Here is a 17,393-nt window from a genome sequence, read left to right as displayed (position 1 = left end):
TTGCTCTGCATCTTATTTCCCTTTTAATGCCTTAAATTTGCCTTTTTTAAACAAAAGTGCAGAACACACTTTCCCAGCGGTGTAAGTAGGGGCTGAAAATGATGGCGAGCGTGGCTGTGCCCGCCGGTGAGCAGGTTTGGCACCGATTAAGCGTGATCCCGGCTCTGGGGTGGTTTCCATGCACAGGCAGCACCGTTTCTGCCATGTGCTTGCGATCCGCAGCGATGAATCATTTCTGTGCGCTGAACATTGGCGGTGCCAGCCGGGCCGCGGAGAGCCGCGGGGAAGCTGTTGGGACACGTGTTTGGGGACACACGCACCACGGAGGAAGATCTGTCCGCCTTCATGTGTTTTTATAGCGGACGTTTTGACATTCCGGTGGTTTTCCTTTTGCTGTGTCAGTCCTCGTGGCCACGTCTTGTAAGTCACTGGGGCTGCGTAGAGACTCTAATTGTGAATATACACCATGCCAAAAAGGGGGGGCAAAAAAACAACCCCCAAACATAAAATGTCCCCAAACCGCCGCCCCGGGGCATTAACAGTGTTCCTCGTGGAAAAGGCAGAATTAGGCTTTAGGAGCGATCCATTCATGCACAATGCAGCTGGTTCGGTTCCTTCTGACTCTTGGGAAATGAGGAGGAGCACGAAGCCCTCGACCTGCTGGAATTCCTCACCTCCGCGTCAGCCGGGGAGCGTCCTCCAGCGCACCGCCGGTGGCACCATGTGCGTGGTGGCACCATGTGCGTGGTGGCACCATGTGCGTGCGTGCGAGCAGCTGCAGGGCCTGTTTCTGTCCCCGCAGGATGATCCTGCGCTGGAGGAAGCGCCAGGTCCTCTCCCTCCCCTGACCCCTCTTTCTGTTGCCGTTCCAGGCTGAGAAAATCAAGAAGAAGCGAAACACCCTGTTTGGGACGTTTCACGTTGCGCACAGCTCCTCTCTAGATGACGTTGACCATAAAATCTTAACTGCCAAGTGAGTGTCTGTTTAATATGTTCCCTTATTTCTGTCCCTGTCACACGAGTGACCCTCAGCCTGTCCGGCGGCGCTCGGCCTCATTTTGCTGAGCGTAATTCTGCTTAGTTAGCTGGGATCGGACCTGCCCCTTTCAGTCAATAACCTTCTGATTTCACTTGTGTGAAGCAAGAAACAGTGGTTGTGCGGAGCAACTCGAGTCCCGTCAAAACGAGGGTTTAGAAGGCTGCAGTATTAAGTGATTATCCCTGGATATCCCCGTGGTTGGTGGGTTTATTCTAATTCCTGCATTCCTGAAGACGGAATGAAGGGTGTCTCAGGTATTAGGACACAAAGCTGAGCCATTAGACTCCCGGTTTCAGACGTTTTCTTCGTTCTTTCTCATCATTTTCACTGTTTGTCCCCATACCCAGGCAGGCGCTGAGCGAGGTGACACCAGCGCTGTGGTTTCTCCTCCTTTCTCACCATTTTTCCCTATTTGCCCCCCATATCCAGGCAGGCGCTGAGCGAGGTGACGGCGGCGCTGCGGGAGCGCCTGCACCGCTGGCAGCAGATCGAGCTGCTCTGCGGCTTCCAGATCGTCAACAACCCCGGGATCCACAGCCTGGCCTCGGCGCTCAACATCGACCCCGGCTGGATGGGCACCCCGCGCCCCAACCCCTCGCACTTCATCATGACCGACGACGTGGACGACCTGGACGAGGAGATCGTGTCCCCCATGTCCATGCAATGTAGGTGGCCATCCCCGCCTTGGGGTGCCTTAAGTTGGTTTGTAAGTGACCGGAGACAAATGGTTACGGTGTTAATGGGCAGGAGGGTGTCTGAGTGCAGAGCACATTGATTGGAGCCTCTTAGTTCCAGTGGAAATAGGAATTGGAGATGTTGTCAGTCATTTAATCCTACATACGCTGTTCTGTTCGACTCATGCAATTGAGGCATTTACAGAAACAAACAAACACCACAAAATGAACCAAAAAGGCATGGGCTACACTAAGGAAAGTGAGGAGGGTCCAGCTGGAGAACAGGAGCTGAGGGGAGACCTTCTGATCTCTGAACTGCCTGAAAGGAGCTTGGAGCCAGGGGGGTCGGGCTCTGCTCCCCAGGAACAAGCGCCAGGAGCAGAGGAAACGGCCTCGAGTCGCGCCAGGGGAGGTTGAGGTTGGATGTGGGAACAATTTCTTCCCCAAAGGGCTGTGGGGCATTGGAACAGGCTGCCCAGGGCAGTGCTGGAGTCACCAGCCCTGGAGGGCTGGACAGACGGACAGGAGGTTCTCAGGACATGGGGCAGGGACAGGGCTGGGTTGTGGTTGGAATCCATCTGGATGGTCTTTTCCAACCAAAATGATTCTGAGATTCTATGAAAATGGAGTTTGTGGTCCCCTGAGCGCTTGTTAGGGCCATCACAGGGTTTGAGGACACCAGGTTTCCTGGAGCAGAGGATGAACCCCGACGCCCATCGCCTGTGCGGGGGCTGCAGTCACCAGGGCGGGAGTTTTGTCCCCATCAGTGACTGCTCTGTACAAAGTGCATCCGCTCCCCTAGGGAGGGACAGGGGTGGTGATCCTGCTCCCGTGAGCCCAGACAGCTCAGAGGAAGGGACTGAACTGATGGAAGTTGATGGAGCTGCTGGAGAGGGGCCAGAGGAGCCCCAGGAGTGACCTGAGGCTGGAACAGCTCTGCTGGGGACAGGTGAGAGAGTTGGGGTGTTCAGCTGGAGAAGAGAAGCTCTGGGAGACCTTAGTGTGGCCTTTCAGTGCTTAAAAGGAGCTGATGAGAAAGATGGGGACAGACTTTTGAGCAGGGCCTGATGTGACAGGACAAGGGGTGATGGGTTAAACTAAAGGAGGGAGATTCAGGATGGACATGAGGAAGAAATTGTTGCCCTGAGGGTGGTGAGAGCCTGGCCCAGGTTGGCCAGAGAGGTGGTGGCTGAACCATCCCTGGAGACATCCCAGGCCAGGCTGGACGGGGCTCTGAGCACCCTGAGCTGGTGAGGATGTCCCTGCTCATGGCAGGGGGACTGGGAAGGTCCCTCCAACACAAACCAGCTGTGATTCGATGAACTGGGGTCACCCTGTGCCTGTTGCTCTCTCGATCACTGAGCTCTCAATTAAGCACAGGCTGCGTCCTGCTCCGCGAATGCTTTGTGAATCAGCCCTGATTACCATTCCCACGTCACACTGACCCAGATTGGGCCTCGTTTCTCTCAAAAGAGCATTTTCCAAATACGCTTTTCCATCCCTGGCCATCGCACAGGAGAACAGGAGCCGAGGAGCCGCTCTGGCCAGCGGTTGGGTGGCACCGGGAGCAGCTCGCGGCTCCAGCGGGGATCGGAGCCGGTACTGTCAGCACTGGCTGCTCAGATCTCCTTGGCTGTGTCACATCTGGGTCCCTTCCCAGCGGGGACCTCAGCCCAAGCCTTTTTATCTGAGGAGGAGCGGGAGCAGGGGAGCCATAGGCTGGCAGCGTGTGCCACGGGAGATGCCCCGGGAGCCATCACCGTTTCTCCCTCGGCTTTTCGGGCTGTGGGGAGGTGCTGTGAGGGCCTGGAGGAGAGTCAGGACATGGGGCAGAGCACCAGGGTTGGGGAGCCCCTGATGTGTTAAGCAGGGCGAACGGGGGGATCTGCACGTCCCCAGCAAACGAGGGGGTTGGAGTGGGGGTTGAGGGTTTGGGTGAGCGCAGGGAGAGCTCAAAGCACCAGACATGATGGTGTCCTGGTTACTCTGTGACCATCGGTTACCCTTAGAAACCAAGCCAGGCACATCTAGTAAAACCATGCGAAGGGGGTTGGAGCCAGGGGGGTCGGGCTCTGCTCCCCAGGAACAAGCGCCAGGAGCAGAGGAAACGGCCTCAAGTTGCACCAGGGGAGGTTGAGGTTGGATGTGGGAACAATTTCTTCCCCAAAGGGCTGTGGGGCATTGGAACAGGCTGCCCAGGGCAGTGCTGGAGTCACCAGCCCTGGAGGGCTGGGCAGACGGACAGGAGGTTCTCAGGACGTGGGGCCGGGACAGGGCTGGGGAACGGGTGGATTTGATGATCTTGAGGGTCTGTCCCAACCAAAACGATTCTCTGATTCTTTGTGCCCTGCTTGGCACACCTGCAGTGACATTTTTGCACCTGGAGTTCCATCAGCCCGGTGATGGGTGACAGTCCTGTCCCCTCCCATCCCCGCGCTGTCCCTGTGGGTGACAGCCGTGTCACAGCACCCAGGCCCCCCAGGCACGGGCCGTTTCCCTTTCCCGAGGGGTTTCCTTTCTCCGTGGGCCAAACCCGCCCGTGCCGACGCTCCCAGTAAACCTCACTGTTCTCTCTCCCGTCCGTCCCGTCCGTCCCAGACGCCGCCTGGCTTTTCGGGCGCAGGTTCAGTGACCGCTCGTCCCTGTCCTCGGAGGACCAGTCCCTCTGGAAATACCCCGGTTTGCTTCTCTTCAACTATATATATTTTTTGTTCTACCCTCTGCCCTTTTTTTTCTGGACTAAAAAAATACATCCACATATTTTCCGACTTTCTGGCACGGAGAACTAATGAACGTGCGTCTCTTCACTGAGCCATCGGCATCTTTACTAACCCCGGGAAGATCTGGCGGGATGAAGAATCGCAGCTCGCTGTAGCTCTCACGTACTCTGGGGTTCTACTTTTCCAGAGAAGCCCCAGTTATGAAGCCTGGAGGGTCATTTTTACCCCTCAGGTGGAGATTTAAGGGCTCGGGCCCGGCCGGGAGGCAGTGACAATGTTCCCTCGCCCATCCCGCCTCTGCAGGCTTTGCTGAGCCCGACCCCGTCCGTCCCGCGGTGGCTGCTGCCCCGGCCGTGCCTGTTGTCCCTCAGCGTCCCTAAATAAATCCACATAAAGTCGCCTGTTGCCACTCTGTGCCCCGGGGCTGTGGGGACGCACCCCAGGCTCCCGTTTTTGGCTGGAACCCGTCCCTCGGTGCAGTGTCCCGGGACGCGGGAACGAGCCCGTGCGAGCTGGCGAGGGCTGGTCCTGCTCCAGGTGACATCGGTGCCACCGCGGCGTGTCCGGAGCTGCGCCGGGGCTGTGCAAGGCGAGATCTGGGACCTTAGTCCTGGCTTAGCACGGGCTAAGCTGTGCAGGAGAGCACAAAGCGGTCATGTTGGGGAAGGAGGAAAAACAAAATCAATCCCTTAGGGGTGAAAAGCAAGAGGAGGAGAAACCTGCGGCAGAATCCGTAAGCCCCAGTTGTTATAGTGCGGAGCTGGGGTCCCCGTGAGCCCCCCCGGCTCACACCAGCAGGGCTGGACCAGCCCCAGCTCTGCCCGGGGACACTCGCCCCCTTGCCCTGGGTCCGTTCCAGCTCAGGACACCCCCGGTTCTGCTCCCGCGGCGCCCGAGCCGTCGCGGTTGGATGCCCAGCACATCTGTGGTTCCCAGCCGCAGGGTTTTGTAGCAGCGACCCGCTGGTTCTTCCATTCCCGAAGGAGCTCTCCTCCACTCCATCTCCGCTTTCCTGCCTGTTCACCCTTTTAACCCGGTTCACATCTCTTTCTTACGCAAAATCCTGAAGGATCCTGAACACCTTATCTCCTGCAAACGGAGGAACACCTTGGGTGGCAGTTTGGGGGTTCAGCACAGCCCGCCTGGCGGCTGCAGGGGACCACGCACATCCTGCGTTGTCCTTTGTGTTCCCCTTCCTCCGCCCCATGGACGGGACATGCAGGGTGCCTGTGGGGTGCAGGAGCCTCTGTGGGTGAGCCCCGGCTCGCTCGCTGTGCGCAGGGGGTCGTGGGCTCGGTGCCTCTTACCTGCGGGTGAGACTCGTTGGCCGGCAAAGATCATTATGATCTTTACAAGCTGTTAATTAGCCAGTGACAGTGCATTCAGGGAGGCAGCCCAGTTTGTTTCTCCGAACCCAGATGAATTAGCAATTAGAGAAAAATACTCTTCCCAGTTGAGCGTCTCTTTGATGGGGAAGCAGGCTGGGGACAGGTGGCACCATGTGGGGACAGGTGGCACCGTTTGGGGCCAGAGCTGCGACTCCAGGCGTGGATTGATGAGGAGAACCTTTGCCAGCCCAGCCCGTGTCGCAGTCACCGCACACCCTGCCCCGCAGGCGAGGCCGGGAGCTTTCTGCACCTTTCCAGAAGCTTTCGGGTGCCTGGCCACAGCGTGCAGCTCTTGTTCAGCTCTGCTGCCCGTCCTGTGCCCGCTCGGGAGCCGCACGGGGCGGCACCGGGTGCCGGAGCAGAGCCGAGCGCTGGGATGGAGCTCACCACGCCTGAACCCACCGCCCAGGCTCCTTCTGCAGGCCGTGTGCCGGGGCGCAAAGTGGGGGTGTCCTGTGCAGGGACAGCAGCTGGACTCGGTGATCCCTGTGGGTCCCTTCCAGCTCAGGACGTTCCATGATTTGGGTGTCTGCGTTGGGATGAAGTGAATCATGCCCCGAAAGCACCGGCGCCCTCCCGGTCGCTGCCAAGGAGCCCGGGTGGCTGCGGCGTCACCGGGTGAATCACGCAGCCGGTTTCCACTCCGAGCAAGATGCTCAGATAAGGTGTTCAGGGAGCAGCTCCGTCAGCAACGTCACAACCATTTTCCACGGGCTGGGCTTTAATCAAGCATGTTAAGCCGCAGCACCAGCTTAACGCTTCTTCTGCATTAAACCAGCGTAACTTTGAGCGCACGTTGGGGTGGCTGCAGCAGCCTGGGGACAGCAGGCGCGGTGCCGCGGTGCCTGGTGCTGGTGGGGTGGCAGCTTCACCGTGGTGCCTGGCACTGGGGGTGGCAGCTTCACCGTGGTGCCTGGCACTGGGGGGTGACAGTTTCACCACAGTGCCCGGTGCTGGGGGTGGCAGCTTCACCACAGTGCCCGGTGCCGGGGGTGGCAGCTTCACCACAGTGCCCGGTGCTGGGGGTGGCAGCTTCACCACAGTGCCCGGTGCTGGGGGGTGGCAGCTTCACCACAGTGCCCGGTGCTGGGGGGTGGCAGCTTCACCACAGTGCCCGGTGCTGGGGGTGACAGCTTCACCACAGTGCCCGGTGCTGGGGGGTGGCAGCTTCACCGCGGTGCCCGGTGCTGGGGGTGGCAGCTTCACCGCGGTGCCTCGACATGCAGCCCCTTCCAGCCACCTCAGCACGTCCCCTCTCTCTCGTTGCAGCTCCCGCCTTGCCCAGCAGCGTTCGCCAGCGCCTGGTGGACCCGCAGCACGGCCACGGATCGCAGAGGTTGGTAGAGAGTTACGTGCAAGGCCAGAATGAGTCGGGCCAGGCCGCCCAGCACCGGGCGGGCAGAGTCTCCCTGCGGCGGATGCACAGCCTCTCCGGACAGTCGTTCAGTTCCGAGCTGCCCGGCGCCAGCCCGTCATCCACCGCCGCCTCCTCCACCTCTTGCTCCTCATCCACCGCGTCTGCTCCTGCTTGCCATGTCCACCCTGTCTATTACCATCACACCACCTCCTCTTATCTCCTCCAGACGGACTCCGTCCCCGACCTGCCCCCTCCTGATGTCACCTCTGGAGTTCGCTGTCGCACTGAGAGCTCGGGGTATTTCGCTCTTTCTTTTCTAGCTGCCTCCGGCGTGCTGGGGCTCAGGGCTGCTGCTTGCTCGGCTGCGCTTTCCCCTCCTACATTCCTCGTGCCCTTTTGTTCCTTTTGGGCATTTCGTTTCATTAGTTATCCACACATTTGTTTCTTCAGCCGCTCTCCCCTGCCGGTGGCCCCTCTCAACCACCCATTCCTGTATTTGCCGACTCAGTGGGGGCATAAACCGAGGAGGTGCCGGTTGTCTCACGGTAGCCAAGCACCGGATCCTCGGCACTCGGTTGTCACTAAATTAGTCTTTGCTCGGGTGGTGCACCCATAAGAACAAAGTTAACACAGCGAATCAAGGCAGCACTGACCTTGTTTGAAGCCTCGACTGATTTGGTGTCTCCCCAGCGACCCGAGGGGCAGATTCTGTGCGATGGTGTCAGCGCTGCTGCAGGGCCTGAGGTTTGTGCTGCTTTTAAGAGGTGGCAAAGAGCCGCATTCAGGGATTGGGTGTCAGGGGGACTCTCTGCCCCGTTCTGGCCGGGGCTGAGGTCTGGTTGTGTTTTGGCTGAGGAACATCTGAGTAATGAGCGGAGGAGGGAGCTGGAGCTTCTCATTGCAGGTCACTGGTTGGACAGACGGACAGGAGGTTCTCAGGCCATGCGCAGTGCCAGGGTTGGGAAACAGTTGGACTTGATGATCTCGAGGAGCTTTTCCAACCAAAATGACTGTGATTCTGTGTTCCTCAGGAGCTTTATCCCGAACGAGTCCTCGGGGCTCCTCTGTGGATGTGCCCAGCCCCAGGCCGTTGTTTGAGCTTGTGTCCGTCCCCACGGTTGGTTTAAACCCGGTCTAAGGGGCGTGTGGTCTCCTGTTCAGGGAGCCGCCTGTGCTGGGGCCGAGCCGTGGCATCTCCCTTGGGAAAGTTCAAAACAGTCTCCTCGTCCTCGGCGCTGGGGACCAGACCGAAGGGCCGTAATCGTGCCGGTGAGCCCCGAGCAGCCCCAGGCAGGCTCTGCAGCGCGGCCGTGGGGAGATCACCGCACCTGCTCTACAACGGGCAATTAAAGAGCAACAGCATGCTTCATTTAGTAATGTTTGCTTTGGGATGGTGAGAAGTGGCATAATTAAAATGTAGACTAATTAGTGCCGATTGCGGTTTGGCTGCAGCTGTCCCGCTCTGGCCGGTACCGGCCGGGGATGCTTCAGCATGGCACAGTCCCCGTTTTCCTGCGGGCTGATGCACCGTTCAAAACCAGCCGTAGAAACATGGGGTTTTTCCAGCCGAGGCCCGTGGGACGCCGAATTGCTGCCCCGGTCCTGCAGAGTCCTGCAGAGGGAAAGGTGGGATCCCAGTTAGAACAGGCAACGGCGCTGGGAGCTCATTAGCGAGAATAACGAGGTTAATCCACCCCAGCAGGTGCCAGAACCCAATGGTCGCCCTTCACCCCTTCCCGTAGCAAAGAGCGTCTGTGGGTGCAGGACAGTCCATGGAGGTTTTGCACCCGAGGTTTGCTTCAGCCACGCGCCAGCGGGCGGCTCCGAAATCCATCTCCATCCATCCCCCCCTTCGTTTCAGAAAGCGGAAAGGAAGAACCGGGCACCCAAATCTGTTCTTACGTTGTTGCTTTTAATTCTTTAGCCAAGCGCATCATTAGCAGAGCCTGCTTAGATGCATCGCCGAGGCACCGATGCATTATCGCTCCTTCTCTCCCACACAACCAGCTCAGAAGGGCTTTCCAGGGAGTCAATGCCGAGGACACAAACGGAACCCCCCAAAATTCCTGCCTCCTGCCCCCGCCAAGTGTTGCCTTGAGTGTTTTGGGCTCTGGGTGGCTTTGGCCTTTGTGTCCAGCTGATGCTGGCAAGACCTCCCGCAAAACTTCATCTCAAGCGGCCGTTCCCCCGGGAAGGGCTCGGGGTGACCCCGTCGGGAGCTGCTCTGGGGCCGGGGGCTCGTCCTCGTCACCTCCTCACTCTCTGCTTCTCTTTTGCAATCGGCTTCAGAGGATGCGGTGCAGATCAGGTCAGAGCCGCTGCGGTTTGGAGGGCTGACGTGTGGGTTTTAACGCTAACGGAGGGGTCGGGGCAGCCCGGGGGCGGCGGGTGCTGCTGCACAGGGGTTCGTGCTGCCCGTGCCGGTGCCGAGCACAGACCCGCGGACACGGGAGGTGACGGGCACAGCGGCGGGAGGCACGGGGGGGATTCACCGCTCCGGGCAGGCGGAGGGAGAAACTCCTGCGGGGTTTGGGTCACAGAGGCCGAGCACAGCAGAGTAATATACAGGGGATTTGGTTGTGCTGCCGTGGTGCCACGTGCTGAATGGGTATATAATGTATAGCCCTGCAGCTCTGGGAGTGTAACAACCAGCCCTGCAGCTCTGGGTGTGTAACGTATATTCCTGCAGCTCTGGGTATATAACATGTAGCCCGGCAGCTTTGGGTGTGTAACATATAGCCCTGCAGCTGTGGGTGTGTAACGTATAGTCCTGCAGCTCTGGGTATAGAACATATAGCCCTGCAGCTGTGGGTGTGTAACGTATAGTCCTGCAGCTGTGGGTGTGTAACATATAGCCCTGCAGCTCAGGGTATAGAACATATAGCCCTGCAGCTGTGGGTGTGTAACGTATAGCCCTGCAGCTGTGGGTGTGTAACATATAGCCCTGCAGCTCAGGGTATAGAACATATAGCCCTGCAGCCGTGGGTGTGTAACATATAGCCCTGCAGCTCAGGGTATAGAATGTATAGCCCTCTGGCTCTGGGTGTGTAACATATAGCCCTGCAGCCGTGGGTGTGTAACGTATAGCCTTGCAGCTGTGGGTGTAGAACATATAGTCCTGCAGCTTTGGGTGTGTAACATATAGCCTTGCAGCTCAGGGTATAGAACATATAGCCCTGCGGCTCTGGGTGTGTAACGTATAGCCCTGCAGGGAGTGGTGGAGGCAGCAGGGCCTGGGTGAGGCTGGCAGACCCAGCTTTAGTGTCAGATGCCCTTAAGCCACTCCTAAGTGTCCCCAGAGCCCGCGTGCAGACAGCAGGCGCCCCAGCGCAGGTCACTCACTGGGCTGCAGAGCTGAGCAGAAATGAGCCTTTGTTCTCTCTCGTCCTCCCACATCTCCCCGTTCCCCACCCTCTTTCTTCACTCCACGCTTCGCTCTCCGCCGCTTTTATTCACCGAGTCCATCCCCATTTTCTCGCCCCTCACCGCGGCGTTGGGTTCGGGTTCCCGGGGCGGCACCGCGGGTGAGAGCCGGCGAATCGGCGGCGGCGCTCGCGTGCCGCGGGTCGGCCTGCGGACAGTGTGAGTGCCGGAGTGTGCCAGCAAGGAAGCGGCGAGCACTGCGGCAGCGCCAGGGCTGGGGAGCAGCCCGTGGGAATGGGGCTCCCGGTGTTTCCACGCTCAGCCGCTGCGCTGAGTTGCGGGAGGGATGGGCGTTCGGAGCTCTGGCTGCACCGCGGCAGCATTTCCCAGTACCGTGGGGCGGCTGGAAAACGTGCCGTCCCCTCGTGTGAGCCGGGGGTGTCCTGTGCGGGGACTCAATGGTCCTGTGGGTCCCTTCCTTCTGTGGTTCAGGAGCAGAAGCCTCACGAACATCAGGGACATGGACTGGCCCGTTCGGGCTGCGCCTCGCCGAGGGGACCGCGCTGTCCTGGCCACGTCCCTGCCCTCTTGTCCCAGCCCTGGGCTTGAGTGTCCCCTCCGCTGTCCCCTCCTCCTTGCTCCATCCGGCACAACCAGCGTGCGCCAAGGGGGTCGTGTCCCCAGGGTCACCCCTGCTGGGTGACCAGAAAGGCTCGTTTTGGGCTGGAGACGGTCCCAGCGACACGTTCCAGCTGCTGCTGTTCCGTTCTGGAAATCGGCCCCCGTCCTTGGGGCCCTCTCGGCGTGGCCCCAAATGTCCTGCTCCGTCGTCTGGTGGGGGGCCCGTGGCCCAGTGGCCCCCGGGTTGTCCCCGGCATGGCCAGTGCTGCCGTGTGGGGTTTCCCCGCCCGCCGCTGCCGTGCCAAGGATGCCGGCATCACCGTGTCCTGTCCCCACCCTGCGGGAACGTCTTCCTGAGTTGCAGCTGGATGGATTCTGAGTAACACGGGTTTGCACAGCGCCCTGGGACATCTGAAAGGTGTGTGTGCTCATGGGCTGGATCAGCGCCCTCAGAGCCCTCTGGACAGCAGGGCAGGGGGAAGAAATTGTCCAACATTTGCAGCACGGAGCGGTCGGGCTCTGCTCCCCAGGAACAAGCGCCAGGAGCAGAGGAAACGGCCTCAAGTTGCGCCAGGGGAGGTTGAGGTTGGATGTGGGAACAATTTCTTCCCCAAAGGGCTGTGGGGCATTGAACAGGCTGCCCAGGGCAGTGCTGGAGTCACCAGCCCTGGAGGGCTGGACAGACGGACAGGAGGTTCTCAGGACATGGGGCAGGGACAGGGCTGGGTTATGGTTGGACTCAATGATCTTGAGGGACTTTTCCAACCAAAATGATTGTGCGATGAGCAACGTTGGACCCAACACAGCGACAGTCACCTGCCCCGGGACATGGTGACAGCCACACCTGCAGTGGGAGGTGGTGACCGCACACACCGACCCCCGATGCCCAGGGGGACCCTCCGTGGGGTGACAGGTCAGTAGGAGACGCGGTGCCCGTGGTGAGCGCCGAGGAGCCGCCATCGCCCGTCCCCGCGTTCTGCCTCCAGCTGTCCCAGGATCAGGTTCCCGGGGAGGAGAATCCTCCCGACCAGAGGACGTTTCTCCATCTGCTGGCGTCATTTTCTCCACGAGCGGCCGCGTTGCTTTTGTCTCCTGCATCTGAAACTGCAGGACCCTGAAGCACAGGAAGGCTCAGCGACCGGTCCCCGAGCCAACGGGCGTTTCAGATCCCAGCAGCGGGAAACTCACCTTCGCAAACAGGGCGGTTTTACGTTACCTTGGCTGATGTTTCTTCCTGTATTTGCTATTATATCAGGGTTCTTTAAACAGGTTTTTTTCACTGACCCCACTCGGATACCTTTGTCATTACAGCAGCCAGGAGAGAGGTTGGGTTGATTTTTACCGGAAAAGAACATTAATCGGTGGAGTTTTAACGCTGAGGTTCCAGCGAACAGGTGTCGTGGTGCACAGCGTCCACACAGCGCTCAGCCCCTTCGCCGGGGGAACGGCCCCACGGGTGCTCTGCTCTTACAGCCCTATGGGTGCTCTGCTCTTATAGCCCTATGGGTGCTCTGCTCTTACAGCCCCACGGGTGCTCTGCTCTTACAGCCCCACGGGTGCTCTGCTCTTACAGCCCTATGGGTGCTCTGCTCCTAACGGCCCCACGGGTGCTCTGCTCTTACAGCCCCACGGGTGCTCTGCTCTTACAGCCCTATGGGTGCTCTGCTCTTACAGCCCTATGGGTGCTCTGCTCCTCAGCACCGTCCTGCCCAAGAATCAGAGACACAGCTGGTGTGGGTGGAATGGACCTTCAGAACCCCCCAGTGCCCCCCTGCCATGAGCAGGGACATCTTCAGCAGCTCAGGTTGCTCAGAGCCCCGTCCAGCCTGGCCTGGGATGTCTCCAGGGATGGTTCATCCACCACCTCTCTGGCCAACCTGGGCCAGGCTCTCACCACCCTCAGGGCAACAATTCCTTCCTCATGTCCAGCCTGAATCTCCCTCCTTTAGTTTAAACCCATCACCCCTTGTCCTATCACAACAGGCCCTGCTCAAAAGTCTGTCCCCATCTTTCTCATGGGCCCCTTTTCCGTCCGGAAAGGCCACACTAAGGTCTCCCTGGAGCTTCTGTTCTCCAGCTGAACACCCCAACTCTCTCACCTGTCCCCAGCAGAGCTGTTCCAGCCTCGGATTGTCTCGGTGGCTCCTCTGGTCCCTGCAGGGCTGGTGCCACGTGGCCAAAATCTGCTTTGTTTCTGTGGAAAGGGAGCACGTTGCAGGTACCCGTGGAGGAACCAAGCCCTGAGAGCTCATGTCCAGCCCGGCCCGGCCTCGCAGCGTCTCTCTCAACAGCAGATCCATGGCTGTGCCACCTTCTCTCGGCAGAGGTGACACGGTGACCGTCCTGGCAGAAGCTCCCGCTTTGCAGGGGTGGGAAGCACCAACACGGACCAGAAACGCCGTGGAAGAGCCGGAGAGTCCTGTAGAAGAGTCGGGTTGTCAGGATTGCCGTCACACCTTCTGCGTTCACCGCGGCAGCCTGAGGTCCAAGCGCCCGCGCTGCGGCGGTGCCATCGGTGTCACCTTTCGGGAGGTGCCTCCAAAACGCTCCCTCAGCATCCATGAGGATTTTAATGCCGCTTTCCCCCATATGGAGCTGTTAAGCGAGGGCTCAGGTTTATTCAGTGGGCTTTATTAGAAAATACCCTCGTTACCGTTGTGGAGGGTGATGATCTGAGCATCTGTCCTGCCTTTTGCAAGCACCCTGTGCCGGTCCAGCGGTACTGGGTGGCGCTGTTTGTTGCTGCCATCACTTTTCCTGAGCATCTGCCCAATTTGGACATCTCCTTACGGATCAGCTCCACGGGGAGCGTCTCCAAACCGCGCTCTTATTGCTGCCGGTATGGTACGAGGCCCCGGGGGCTCCTGGTGGGCTGTGCGGTGGGTTTGGTGCTGAGCGGGCACAGGGGCCCAGGGCCGGGGAACCGGTGAGCACCTCCTGCCTCTCAGCCCTTTCACTCCTCCTCCTTCATTTCTGTCCATCTGCCTCTCCCATTCTGCATTTCTCGCCTGCAGCCGGTGCAGACCCTGGGGTAGGGGCAGGGCCGGGTCCCCTCGCAGTCCCCGACCCCCGATGCTGGGGTGTCCCAGGCAGGGTGACAGCGGGTGACAGCGCGGCGGCACGGCTGTGGCTTTCGGCAGGGGACAAGCTGTGACCTCCCACTTCTCCCTCCCTCCTAACCCCATTTCCCGCTCCTGAAAAGATCCAGGGGCTCCCCGGGCGGGCGGTGACAATGACACCATTACAGGGCACGTGGGGCTGGCAGCACAAACCGCTGTGCGGCACAAACCGCGGGCAGCACCGGCGCTCGGCTCCGGGACAGCCCGAGCGCCGGTTCCTCCCTCGGGATTCGGGGTTTGCACCAGCCCCTCTGGGAAAACGGGGAGATGGTGGTTTTGGTGCCTCCTGTGTGCGCACGCGGGTCTGGCCGGGGAGCGCGGAGCCCGTGCTGGAGCCGCCCCCGTCCTCGGCCCTCTGAGTCTGCCCCCGTGGCCACTGCTTGCTCACCATGGCCAGTGCCTGCCCCCATGGCCAGTGCTTCCCCCTGCCATGGCCAGTGCTTCCCCCTTCATGGCCAGTGCTTTCCCCCCATGGCCAGTGCTTCCCTCCATGTGGCCATTGCTTCCCCCAGCATGGCCAGTGCTTGCCTGCCATGGCCACTGCTTCCCCCATGGCCAGTGCTTCCCCCCCATGGCCAGTGCTTCCCCCCCATGGCCAGTGCTTCCTCACCATGGCCACTGCTTCCCCCATGGCCAGTGCTTCCCCACCATGGCCAGTGCTTCCTCTCCATGGCCACTGCTTCCCCCCCCATGGCCAGTGCTTCCCCCCATGTGGCCAGTGCCCCCCCCCCCATGGCCAGTGCTTCCTCTCCATGGCCACTGCTTCCCCCTCCGTGGCCAGTGCTTCCCCTCATGTGGCCAGTGCCCTCCCCCATGGCCAGTGCTTCCCCCTACATGGCCAGTGCTTCCCCCCATGTGGCCAGTGCTCCCCCCATGGCCAGTGCGTCCCCCCCATGGCCAGTGCTTCCTCCATGGTCATTGCTTCCCCCCATGGCCACTGCTTGCCCCGGGCCCATAGCCGCCGCAGCCTGCGCTGGCCGAGGGGCTGCGCTTGCAGGGGAGGCAGCGAGGGGGTCGCTTTGCCCCCCGAGCTGGGTTGTTGGCACTGGGGATGATCCCCCCGTCCCCAGGGGTGCCCATGTCCCTGTCCCAGGGTCCCCGTTGCTCTGGTGTGGGGAGCAGAGCCGGTGGGTGATGGGGCAGCGGGACGCGCGTCCACCCCTCTGCTGCTCCCCAGCGCAGACCGGGGCTGCCCGGGGGGTCCCCGCCCGTCCTGTCCCCTTGTCCCCCCTCAGCTGCTGCGTCCCCATCCCCACTAACGAACCCTCTCTCCCCTCCGCCCTCTCACCGCAGAGACTTAACGCGCTGCGACTCCGACTCGTCCATCCCGCCCCCGAGCGAGCACCAGCGTGTCCCCAGCTCTGCGCCCAAGCTGCTGGCGGCCCGGCCCACGCTGCTGACCCGCTCCATGGAGGAGGCTGCCCCCGGCCACCCGGCCAGCGCGCCCACCCCCAATGGCGCCAGCCGCCCGGGGGACCCCCCCGCGCCGGGGGCTTTGCCGGAGCGGCCGCCCGAGAGCCCCATGGTGATGAAGAAGATGATGATGGTGAACCACGGCATGGAGAAGTCCTCCAGCCTGGGGGAGATCAGCCACCCGGCGGGCGGCAAGCACAGCCACTCGGATTCGTCCCGCTCGCACAGCCCCAGCTCCACCGACCCCGACACCCCCTCCCCGATCTCTGACGGCCGGCCCGGCGGCGCCAAGAGCACCCGCATCCCGCAGCTGGCGGCCAAGAAGAGCCCGGGGGACGAGGACAGCAGCCTGACGGGCGACGAGGTCGACCTCGGCCAGAGCAAGAAAAAGTTCCCCCTAAAGATCTTCAAGAAGCCCAAGAAGTAGCGAGAGGAGTGGGGAGAGGAGAACCCGCCGGAGCGCGGCCGGCAGGGGGGACCCCGCGCGGACCCCGCGGCGCTGCCGGCGCCCCCGCGCCCCGAGCCGCCTCACCCACCGCCGGCAGCGGGAGCAGCTATTTAAACTTATTTATTTCCTGATTTCTGAGAAACAAAATAAAGAAGACGAGCGCTCCCCCCGAGGCCGGCCCTTCCTCCCGCCCGCCGCCGCGGCCCCGGCTTCGCTGCGCATGGCTTCAGTTACTCCTGCCTCCGCTCGGCCTCACCGCATCTGGGTTTGGTTTCAACGTGGTTTTATTTTCTTATTTTATTTTTTATTATTTTTATTATATTTTCTTCTTCCTTCCCGGTTCTCCTGGCTCTTCCAACTCGTGCGCAGGCCGGCTGGAAGGTCGGGGGGCAGCAGCGCGCTGCCCGTTCGCCCCTCGGGGTGACGCTGGTGCCGGCGTTGGGGCGCACGGTTCTCAAGTCACTTTTCTCCCCCCGGCCCCATCGCTGTGGCGGTTCAGGAGGGTCCCTGGTTGCACACTCTTGCTGACAAGAGCAGGTGAACGCCCTGGGGGTCCTGCCCTCGCCGGTACTCGCGCGTCCCGGAGCTCTGCCCGCAGCCCCACTGCTGCGCGGGGGGACGGGGCTGCCCCTCATCTGCCCCCCATGCTGTGCCAGGGGCTGCTGGAGCAGCACCGGTGCCTCGGGGGGTTGTGGGGCCCGCGGGGCTGGGGCTGCTCCCCCAAACCCAGGGGGCTCAGAGCGGGGACGCGGGTGATGGGGGACACGGGGCGCTGGGGCCTGACCCATGTGCCTGTGGGGTGGGCTGGGACGGGGCGTTTGGGCACCCGGGGACGGGCTGAAAACATCCATCCCCCGAATCCGGGGGTGTCAGGCTGGGGGCTCTGTGCCCTCCCCAAGGACCAGGGGGATGCGGGGGGACGGAGGGGGTCCTGCTCAGGGCCCTTGTCACCATGTGCTGCTCCCAGGGCAGTGGGACAACCCCTGCTCCACGGGGTGACCTGTCCCCCGTGACAACCCCTGCCCCCCCACAGCCCTGCAGCCCCCAGCACCAGGGCCGGCAGAGGAGCCCCCCACCCCCCCAAACCCACTGTCCGGCACATCAGGACCCCCAGAGCTGTCCCCAAGCTCAGGGTCCCTGTCCCGCCGCCCTCTCCATCCCAAGCCCCCGGGAGCTGCCCCGAGGGGACGCACAGGGAGGGAGAGGAGGCCGAGGGACGCACACGTGGACGTGGACGCACAGGAGGGGCCA

At 61.3% G+C, this 17,393-nt stretch overlaps 1 protein-coding gene across 14 annotated transcripts in view; it reads left to right on the top strand.

The window, feature by feature from the left end:
• STIM1 (stromal interaction molecule 1) overlaps positions 1 to 16,478 on the top strand; it is a 92,715-nt gene extending 76,237 nt beyond the window's left edge. For 3 of the 14 annotated variants that reach the window (XM_065062622.1, XM_065062540.1, XM_065062698.1), the window contains 5 exons: positions 873 to 973; positions 1,469 to 1,704; positions 4,312 to 4,392; positions 7,091 to 7,475; positions 15,575 to 16,478. In XM_065062622.1, coding sequence (XP_064918694.1) covers positions 873 to 973; positions 1,469 to 1,704; positions 4,312 to 4,392; positions 7,091 to 7,475; positions 15,575 to 16,121 — 1,350 coding nt within the window. In that variant the 3' untranslated portion in view covers positions 16,122 to 16,478. Of the gene's footprint in view, positions 1 to 872; positions 974 to 1,468; positions 1,705 to 4,311; positions 4,393 to 7,090; positions 7,476 to 9,102; positions 9,328 to 9,467; positions 9,487 to 15,574 lie in introns of those variants that run through there. The other 11 variants (XM_065062812.1, XM_065062753.1, XM_065062348.1 and 8 more) reach the window with 10 other exon arrangements.
• The last annotated feature ends 915 nt before the right edge of the window (positions 16,479 to 17,393 follow it).

The sequence above is a fragment of the Columba livia genome, chromosome 1 (assembly GCF_036013475.1).
Source record: "Columba livia isolate bColLiv1 breed racing homer chromosome 1, bColLiv1.pat.W.v2, whole genome shotgun sequence".
Classification (NCBI taxonomy): domain Eukaryota; kingdom Metazoa; phylum Chordata; class Aves; order Columbiformes; family Columbidae; genus Columba; species Columba livia.
The sequence above is the reverse complement of the archived record's forward strand: the minus strand, read 5'-3'. Positions and strand labels throughout refer to the sequence as shown.